General features: G+C 41.2%; 1 protein-coding gene across 1 annotated transcript; it reads right to left on the bottom strand.

The window, feature by feature from the left end:
- Positions 1 to 3,614: 3,614 nt before the first annotated feature.
- Positions 3,615 to 6,659, bottom strand: LOC130177736 (protein Fer3). Its single transcript, XM_056389663.1, has 2 exons — positions 5,410 to 6,659; positions 3,615 to 4,505 (listed from the first exon to the last, which is right to left on the bottom strand). Exons 1-2 carry the CDS (start codon positions 5,987 to 5,989, stop codon positions 4,468 to 4,470), a joined length of 618 nt encoding a protein of 205 aa, XP_056245638.1. The 5' UTR covers positions 5,990 to 6,659; the 3' UTR covers positions 3,615 to 4,467.
- Positions 6,660 to 10,795: the final 4,136 nt, after the last annotated feature.

Below are 10,795 nucleotides of genomic sequence, written 5' to 3'. Positions count from 1 at the left end.
AATTTCAAAGAACACCACATTTTAGATACATTTTGGTATGAACTTTTAGCCACAGGGTGGCATGTGACACTGGACTCACTGTATATCTAACAAATGGCACAATCAAAGTTTGTTGAGCTTTTTTGATTCAAAAGATGTGTGACCTTTTGACAAAGCTGTTTCAGATTTCTTCTGCCCAAACCCCTATTGTTTCAACAGGATGTGATGCACTAATTATATTTACAAGTGCAAGGGCCCAGGATCCAGAGTTACACTAACATGATAAACACACCTGCGGACTGATGGCAGAACAGCCTCACAGTGTTTGTCAGTGTAAGTCTGCCGAATGCTAAATCAATAAACTACCTAAAAAAAGAAAGCCATGATGCAGTCCACAGACTGGAAGGATTTTACTCATTCTGGCCCCCAAAATTTTCCCCTTGGCTGAATCATATCTCATCTGAATGGTATTTAGAGCTGTTTTTGATGGGTCAAGATCCCACGGTGGTAGTTTGAGACAATTATGTGGTGTCAAGTGTCACCGAAAATACATTTCTGAATGAATACATAAATTCATGATTAGGCCCATATAGTCGACCAAAAAACAAAAAAAAAAAACAACAAAAAAAAAACTTTAGGTCCTCTTACTAACTTTCAATTGTACCTCTTGGTCTTCATCAATGGATGGAGTTTGCTCAGTTGTCATGGAGAACAGAACATCAAACATTTTGTCAATAAAGCTCAGGTTAGCTGCATTTATGTAAAAATTAAATATTCATTGGTGTGATGATTTCAGTGATTGGTTTAATCCCTGAGATGTTTGATGCTGATCCACTTAAAGGAACTATCATTTAGTTTTCCTATTGCTACATAGCCAACATTAGCATTAACAGCTTTTAACAAACCATTTTAGAAGAGATGTTGCAAGTTCAAGTTTCATAAAACTCCTTTACTCGCCAAGAGCTGTCTCTGATGGGGGAGAGCAACCCTCTTGTTTTGCTTCTATTTCTATGACTTTTTTTCTTCTACTGAAGTTGGCATGCTAACCAGCTAGCCCCGGCCCAGTCGGACCTTCTCATCACTATCTGATAGCGAGTTACTGTAGCATAGAGTCTGTGCTGCTCAGAGGGTGAATTTTAACATTTTGTATTGTGAACACAACACTGGCTGAAGCTCTTGGCAAGACTGGTAAGTAAATAGCTGTTAATGCTAATGTTGGCTATGTAGCAATAGCAAAAACTTACAAATAGCTTAAACTTTAAACATGTCCCCTAGAAAAACAAAAGTGTAATTTTGCTGCTGATTTTATTTGTACTTGTTTTTGAGTTTTGAATTTAGGATACAGTAATAATTAAGTTATCTTTAAGATGTGCATCCTTCTATTATATTAATTATCAAACACACAGCAAATATCAAACCTTGTCACAACAGTTACTGATAAAAATCTTTTTAAAGCACAGCCCTTGAACCTATTGATTCCTACACAAAGCATCATATTTAAGCCTCAATTTAGCCAACCAATACCACTGGGAGGTCAAAGGGGTCAGTGAGGGTCACAAAGGTCACTTGCCATTGGGCGATCATCACTATCAGAAGGCCAATGGTTTATACAGAACTTTTAATGGTCCATGTTGTATTCTTCTTTTTCTTCTTCTTTTTTTTTTTTCTTTTTTAAATCAAATCGAGTTCCTCAGCATAGCCACATAAACCTTTTCACACATAATCCAGGGTCTCTGGTGTGCACATTTACATCAGACAGGTGTACAGTATGTAGAAGAGTCATGGTAACATCTGTGACACATGTAAGAGCAGTGAAACACTAAAGTGCCTGCCTTGAATACACACAGGGGGACAACATAGAACTGGTTGAAGTATTTCCAAAGAGGACAGGTTTTCTCCCCGAGAATCTGTCTGTTCGATTTAATTCTACCCCACCATTGCTGAGTACTAATACATCTTTGATGATTTTTTCTTCCTATCTTAGATGGAAACGATGTACCACCACATAACTGACATTAAAAGGTAGAAAATGTTACATCTCATTAATTTGGTCTCCAGAAAAAACAAGAAAACTGAGTAATTTTTAATTTACTGTGACCAAAACTCCCATACCAGGAATTCATCAGCTATACATCACCCATGAACTATGTCCTAAGTGGAGTTCTCATTACTGAATTGTTTCCTAAGGGCTCCATTAGTGGCACTAAAATTGCATGTGCTAAAGAAGAATGGGTATGTTGTTGACTCCCCTCGCCTGTTTTACACATCTGACTGGTACACCTGGAGCAGCATGCACACCGCTGAGACGAAAGCTCCGGCTATGAGAAACTACACTGTTGGAAAAACTCAGCCATGGCATGTGGTGTCACCATCTTTGCATGTTGTGTTATATTGACTGATAATGACACTAACAGTCATTTGAAATGACAGAATAATCATTTTGAGGTAGCTGATTAACTGATCATTTACCCACTGATACAGATGATCGATATTTGAAGTTTACATTATGTTATAGCCTAATTACATGGCTTTACGGATGGTTATGTTGGCCTCAACAACTATTAAACACACATAGTGCCCACACAGGATGAAGCTTATGACTTTGGTGATTCCCTGTGAGGTTGTGAGGACGAGTGAGGTTGACATGTGAGTGAAATGTCTCAACAATTATTTTTACCATACAATCTGATATAAGATATAAAGGGAAATATTGTACTTTTTACTTCACTACATTTATTTAACAGCATTAATCACCAGTTTTATATGCAGATCAAGTTATATACAAAACCTATGATGAACTTATAGATTTAATACAGTTACAGCTTAACCCAAACCCAACAGTAATCAGCTCCACCTCTACCAGCTGTGACATAAAATTCTGCTTACACATTAATGCATAGCTAAAAATAATCCAGTAATACTCTATATGTATGTAGATAATAATTATATCACACTGACAAGTGCCATCTTTCTGCATAACAATAGTTTTACTTTTGATACTTGAAACTCATTTTACTGCTGATACTTTCACTTAACTAACAGATATTTCATTTGTTAATCAATGCAGTAATTGCTACTTTTAGTTAAGTAAGTCATCGGAATACTTCTTCTAGCACTTGTTATTTATCCAGTTCCTATAGCTCCATGATGACACCAGTTGTAGTTGTTGGGACATGTGGATGCCTGTGAAAAGACGTAGGGATTCCACGTGTCTTTTTTTCCTGTTCAACAGCGACTTTGATGGTTGGCTGGACTAGCACCAGCACTCCATCCATCATGCAATTAGGCACAGCAGCAGTTTAAAACTGGGAATAAAGCTTACGCTGAGGACCTGTACACATGTTATACCCTTCACCGACCCTGGTAATGTGATGAGCACAGCTCTCCAGCTGCGCTCACCGTCCAAAAGTAAATTCATGGGGTGTGTGTTGTAAGACACTGGATAAACTTAGCCCCCTGGTATGAATAGAAATATATCCATATCTAAAAGTGATTTTGAGTCATCTAACAGGCAAATAAATTAGGGGAGGGGATTCAGTCCAAAAGTGACATGATGTGTAGGTAAGGGACTGACCCCTTAAAGACCTCACCAGAAAAAACATTGAGGAATTCACCACAAATGAAACCGCAGTGGGAAAGATATAGGTGGTCTTTATGTGATCTTGCCTTTGAGTAGAGAACAGTGATTACAAATACACAAAATCCCTCCTCTGTGGTGCTGTGTGAGATTATTTGTGGTGAATGACATTTCCACACTAGCTTAAAATGTACAGTAAAATCTGAGTTACAGAACAATTGATAATCACACTTTGTTGTAACACAAATCCCAAAAAGCAGCACAATCATTTATTTACCATAAATAAGCAATAAGTTAAAATAAATAAGTAAATAAATAGATAAATAAAGAGTAGATAGATAGAGGTTGCACTTGAAACAAGCAGTACACAATTAACCTTGCTGCCGTGATTGGAGACAGCACCTGACATGCTAAAACACATTGCACCGATCTGCTTCTCACGCCCATCGTCTCATTTACATGATTAAGGCTCTTTTTAACACATCGACTCGCAGCCTAATGAGCGGGGAGCCCAGAAAACACTTCAGCGCTGCGTGCAGAAGTATGAGTCCTTAGGAAGTCCATTCAGTCTCATGCCAGTGTGCCCCTCTCTCTCTGTTACAAGTGCCATCCATTTGGACAAACAAAGCCAACCCTCTGTCCCTCCCCAGCCCCAGAAACAATGGCTCTCAATTACCAGTCGACAATAAATTACAATATTAAAAGCCACGGGGGGAAGAGGGAGTGGATGGGGTTGAGAAAGCCTGAGGTGTGTGACCCGGTGAGAAGTCTGCAGATGTCGATCGGCTGGCTCTGTCGCGCCCGGCAGCCTGTCTTTGACATGTAGAGAGAGAGAGAGGGACGAGGGAGGAACAAACCTGAACCACCTCCACGCCGACATCTCGGCACTCAGGGTGCCCCATGTTCTTCAGTTAATCCCACTTTATCCAAGAGAGGCGGGCCGTCAGATCTGGGGAGGGGGAGCATGGGGGCAGAGGGAAACAAAAGCAGGACAAACACATAAGTTTTGATACATTTTAATGACTGTTTAACAAGTGCTGAAGGTCTGGGCCTAAAGACTGGGGGCACACTTACCCCTGAAAAGCCCCATAAAGAGGCTTCAGAGCAGATTCCCACAGAATTAGTTAAGTGCAAGGGGGGAGTAAGATGAGGCTTATGGTAAAATGAGGCTTATTTAAGAACAAATGTCTGAAGGAAACACACCTGGGGATGAAAGTCTGCTTAAACTGACATTTGCTCTATGGGATTACTGCGAATAACAATTCATTCTCTCTGTCCACTGAAAACTGATTAGATTTTAATGAACCATTAAAAGCTTTCCTGTAAGTATAAGTTGCAGACTGAAAATGGGTCATTTCACAGTTTCATGGTATAAATGTAAGTTTGTACTTTGTTTTCTATCACAGCATGCTGATAATGCCCATACCTAGCTCATCAGCAGAAACTTTATTATTTTATGTTTTGATGTGTTTATGACCAATGTTTCCTTTAGGGCTTCTTTTCATGTAGACGTGGATTAAATGTGGAATAAAGGTAAAGCACTGAAGCTTGCAGTTTACTATGTTAATGATATTTTAATCAAATAGCATTTATAATATTCTAAATCTGTTAAACATCCCATTGATTTTAAAACACTGTCCTTTCAAACAGTTTACAAAACCCTGCATGAGCTTCAACAGTAATGAACAATTAATTGATCACTGATAATATCATAATTAGTGTTCATGTCAGCACATTTTTCTAGTTAGGCCTAATATGATGATTTGTCATTACTCTGATCTCATCTGCAACTAAAGACTCAAACATCAGTTAATGACATTTTAATTATGGGCTATTTAGAGTGATCAGCTCACCACTTGTGTTCCAGATGGCGTTGGTTTGGTTCTTGTAGCCATTCTTCATGCACTCGTCCACATAGGATTTGGGGTCGCAGCCTGACATGAGGATCTCTCTCAGCAGGGCGATGTAGGCTATAGCCAGCCTCAGAGTGTCGATCTTTGACAGCCGCTTCTCGTAGGGAAACGTTGGTACGTGGCAGCGCAGCTCCTCGAAGGCGGAATTGATGCTGAGCATCCTCTTCCTCTCCCGGATGTTGGCGGCGTGCCGCTGCACCTTGTAGGGCTGATGGGACACCAGCCGTCGGGCTCTGCGCTTGGTCACCTCCAGGGGTTCGTCCACGGAGGAGCTCTCCCCCTCAGCGCAAGCGCCCTCCCCCGGAGACTGCACGTCGAGGTCGGTGAACGTCAGCTGTGCGTCCGGGAACATGGACTGACAGCCGAAAGAGGACCAGGGGGACAGCTGGCCTGTGGCTGCAGTGCAGTCCAGCAGGAAGGTGTCCAGCTGCGTCTGAAACTGGAAGTTTTGGTCCATCTGTCCCCAAAATGCAAAATCCGTTGTACCATCGTGGTCGAAGTCAAAGAGTATGTCCTCCATGTTTTAAAAAAGTAAAATGAAATGATTCTGTAATGACCAGATAGAGAAAATAAACTGTGCTGGAGTGATGGACTAAGTCTGTGAAGGCCTCGCTTTTCCCTAATAAACCCTAATGACTGCCTACCTGCACGTGCCTGAGTCTCCTCTGTGTGACAGCCTCAGAGACACATCTCCTGGATTAAATACTTCCAGGGCCTCCATGTTTCTCGGCGGGTCGCTCTGGCCAATTCTAAAGACTGAAAGGGAGCTCTTAAGAACACTTTACCCCTCCTTGTGGATCGTTCAATGCTTTAAAAACGAATCACAAAGGAATCAGTTGATCTCCAAACGACAAAAAAGCGGGGGAAACACGTGTCCAATTATAAACTTCCCCCCCAAGTAGTCCCGCTAATATTGACAAAAAACACTCAGTGTTTAGCAGCCATTGGAGGGCTTGTGCCGACCATTATGGCGCAGCAGGCCATGCAAACCCGACGGCCCCTGAATGGGACTGTTTTATCTATTAAAGCTCAGCTGACAACAAACACCACTGTCAGAAACACATGAAAGCTTTTTGTTACTGCAAAATGTAACGAGATTTTAATGGAGACGGAGCATTTTTAATGTTTTTGCCTTTGGGTTTATTCTGGTGTAGACATATTTTTACGCACTGAAGTCAGATACTAAACAGACCTAGAAGATGTAAAATATTCCAGCAGTATCGCCACAACTCGTCCCACATAATGCTGGTCTAGTAGCCACATTAATACGCTCCTAATTTGCAAATGATATGACTGACTAAATGGCAAACCGTGGAGAGGACGCACGCTGTAATTACGCTGGGGTTAATCAAATAGCCAGAGGGAGTTCTTTTCTTCGAGGTTGGATGGAGGGCAGCTCGGGGATGAACTTTAATTCAAGAAGGCTGTATGTTTGCTAACACGTGGTTTTGATTTGACAAAGTCCTTTAGGATGCTAATTTAAAGGTAATCTGTTTGTTGCAGCAAACAGACGGCTGCAGAAGGAGTCTTTATCAGGAGGTAGCAGCTGATTTCACCGGATTTATCCAGACGACCAACAATGAGACAGGTGAAGCTCGTGGCTGACAGTTAGTGACAAAACCAAACATTCTGTCCTCACAGGTGTTGGAGAGAATCGTGCTTTAATTAATTCTAATGCACTTCGAAATGTAGCACTGTGCCGTTGCCAGAAATAAGGTAAATGTTTAATTATTTTTTCTTCTATCATAATCAGACCAGGATCTTGATATAAAGGCACCTCTCCTGGCATGTTGGTCCTATTTCACGCTCATTTCATCGAGGTGTCCAAGTTTAATAAGGCGTTGAAATAATTTATTCCCCCTAATTCGTTGCAGATGTGATTTCTATTGAAAAAACAATTTTTGATGATGACGCACAGACAAGTTAATTGCTTACACTGAATATAAAGGCCACAATCCTGTCGGCATTCTTCTTCGGTGAGTTTGATTTCCCTGTTGAGACTTTAGTATTTGTTTCAGGAAACACATCAAAGTTGTGCCTATTTTCCAGCGTATTGAGTTACAACAGTTAATGAACCTGCAGTTCCAGTGTTGCTCTAACCCTCTCCATCCCACCGTGCAGTTCAATTAACCAGAGGGACTGCTTGAAAGGACGACACCCTGATCAACTGATGCATTGTTATGAAGCATATGAGTAAACTCTGCTGTGTATGTTCAGTTCAAAATGACTGATTTCAGATCAACTTCACTTTCTTTACATTTCTAATCCCGGAAGCCCTCTAATGTCACAGGCCCCATAGTCTAATGAAGGGAAACCAATTAAATTCAATTTATTGAAGCACTACTTTCTGTGCCAAAGAGCTGTTTCCACCATATTAACCAGGTATAAATCCACATGCTTGGTCTAAATAAAGTGTGATATTCTGTTTGAGATCAAAGTTTTAAAAAAACAACAACAATAACAACAACAAAAAAAAACAACAACACAAAAATTAGAATTTAAATAATATTGTTACGAAAAAGAAAAGGTTTTGAAGGATCAGCCTTTATAAAATAAGGTAGCTTTCAGTCAGAGTCTCTATGCTGGAAAATGAAAATAATTCAGAAACAAGTGAAATTATCTCATTCCATAAAAACGAGTTTAAGACTCAGGAGCTGATTTACAGGCTCAGTAGCTCGATGGACAGCTTTTACAGCCCGTCATAGTAAAACCAAATCAGATTGGCTCAGCAGTGCGACCACAGTGTGTTTGCTCGGCTCTCTAAATAATGAAGAAAAGCAGACAGCCTGTATTGAGAGGTGCGGTCCCTGTCAAGACCTTCTGCCAGTCCTGCCAGTGGCATCTCCCTCCCAGCTGACGGTGTGGGTTTGGTCTGGTCCGGGCTGAAGAGACGCGCCTGTCACATTCAGATCCGCCGTATTGTTTACACAACAATCCAAGAGGGCTGAAGGGTTTAAAAAGAACGGATGACATAATGAATAGGGAGGATAAACTCACTATAAACAGCACTGAGCTGGTTGGTAACGAACTGCGTAGCAGGAAAATGTACAGTTTTAGCTTTTATATCTCCAGATTAAGAAGTTAAATCTCTTTCTTTCTTTTTTTTTTTGCACACGAAAAACTGTTAAATGCCTTATTCGTGTGTGTGTGTGTGTGATGCTTTAATCCACTGACATGCAGCCTACACTGCGGCTCAAATTTGCTCCTCCGATAGACGTGAAGTAAAATCCCGTCCAGGGTTTCCAGCCCAGAGGACCGGACAGCATGGAAAAGTCAAGTGCGCCTTGGACGCTGCGCAAGGCCACATGATCGCAATTAGGACTGTGGTTTTGAAGCTGTTTCCCACCTGGGAATTACTGTGTGGAAAACAAGGAAGTTAATGAAACTGTAAATCAAACGCACATCAGAATTGATCCACACCTGCTCTTTCATGTCCTTTATTCTATTATGGTTTTTAATCAGTGACATACTTTTGAGGTTACTGTGGACACTGTATAGGCCCAGCTCATACAGAGCTTGTGTCATTTCCTACAAATTACTGAGCTGTGCTGCTAAGCTCTGATGGAGTTCTCAGAATCAGTGCCAAAATGCATTGCAATACAAACTGCTGCTATGTCCAAGCCTCTCCCTCTCAGTCTCTTTATTTCTCTTTCTGTTTCTGTCTCTTTTTTTTTTCTTTCTTTCTCTTTGACACGTTCACAATGTCTGTCTCTATTTCTGCCTTATTTTCTGGAACACACACATACACACAGACCCACACACACACACACCCACACACACATACACACACACACACACACACACACACAAACACACACACCGTGAAAGTTGTGAACAGCAGACATGAGATAGTCCACTCGCCATCACTGCAACAACAAAAAGAAAGATTAACATTTCAGGGTTCTGTTCAATGGCGCGCATCTTGTTTGTTTGGCTACAGGGCAGATAAACATCTTGGTTCTGAAGGCCTCTGGGATCAGTCTTTGGCTGCTATGAGAGAATGGCATAGCAGCCATAGCAGCCAAGTGTAATCTTCAGCATTGGCCACAAACAGCTCTTTGATCCGCGCTGGGACTGAGCCCATTAGAGTGTCACGGCACATTGAAGCGATATCTCAGAGCAGAAGTTACCCTTGACCACAGATTGGGATTCAGATAGCCCCGGGCCTTTACCTTTAAAGGTAAGCTACAATCAGCATTAATGCAATGAACAGTATGTGCTCAGCATCAAAGGGCACGCCAGTCAACTGAATGAAAATAATGCAGGAAATGCCTCGACTGATTGCATGTAAATCTCTCTTGAATGTGAAAAAAAAAAAAAAAAAATCATGGATTTGGGGTAACATTAATTTTCTACATAAAAAGTTACTGCACATGCTTAATATGTGTTCTCCTGGATTAAAGTCATTTGTGAGATGTGTATGAAGTGTGCCATCAAGTGAAACTCAGCTATACTTCTACTGGACCTGCCAAAGAAATGACTCTGACTCTAATTCTTTAAGTTAAGAAGCAGCTTACTGGCTCCGTGCCCATTCCTGTCTGCATTTCAGCCCCAGGTCCGGTCTGGAAAAAGCATCATGGTCATAAAGTGGGCCTCAAGCAAACACCCCTCCAGGGGTACCACCCCTCTCACTGGACTTGCTCGACCCTGAGGCTGGAGCTCAGCCCTCAGCTTGATAAAAACACATCGGTTTAGTGGTGCGTATATACTGTATGACAACAGGTGGTATTTAGATAATGTGACTTTATGTGCGTGCACGTGTGTATAGCACATCATGGGCTTCCCCTTTACCCCAGGATTATGTTCTTTAATCCCAACCTGTGTGTCTATTAGACAGAGAATTTAGGTGGTTGTCTTTGGGGAATGTGTGAAAGGCCTTTCCGTGGTGAAACCTGTGGAGCACCAGATGACAACATGAACCCCCCGCCCTCCCCCAACTCTAAAAATCACCTGACTGTAAAACATGGAGATTTGTCAGTTTTGTGAAGAGTAATTTTCTTCATCTGAAATGATAAACTTTTAGCATATTTCCAGATCTCCAGGACAATGAAACTCACTCAACTTGTAATAAAAGGCCATTTAAACACTCAGCTCTAATAAGAAAAATGAAAAGAAAAGGGCCAAAGAGTCACATGTTAGATCTATGACATCAGCAACATACTGGAGGCACTGGAGAGCTTAAATAGGCCTTTTCCAACTGTGTGGGCCGCTCTAATATCAACAATGTTGAACCTAATTTCTCTAGTGTAAGAATCGACTCAGCGTGGGGGATCCTGTCATGTTCACTTGCATTTTTGAAACGAGTGAAAACATTTTATACCCAAAT

Source organism: Seriola aureovittata, chromosome 11 (genome assembly GCF_021018895.1).
Source record: "Seriola aureovittata isolate HTS-2021-v1 ecotype China chromosome 11, ASM2101889v1, whole genome shotgun sequence".
Classification (NCBI taxonomy): Eukaryota; Metazoa; Chordata; class Actinopteri; order Carangiformes; family Carangidae; genus Seriola; species Seriola aureovittata.
Note: the sequence above shows the minus strand (reverse complement) of the source record. Positions and strands in the feature narration are given on the sequence as shown.

What these genes read in the sequence shown, in the direction of transcription:
- LOC130177736 (XM_056389663.1), bottom strand. Translation starts at nt 5,989, where the DNA reads ATGGAGGACATACTCTTTGACTTCGACCACGATGGTACAACGGATTTT. An exon ending in CGCCATCTGGAACACAAGTG is followed by an intron (nt 4,506 to 5,409) that starts GTGAGCTGATCA and finishes CCCCCTCCCCAG; the next exon opens with ATCTGACGGCCCGCCTCTCT.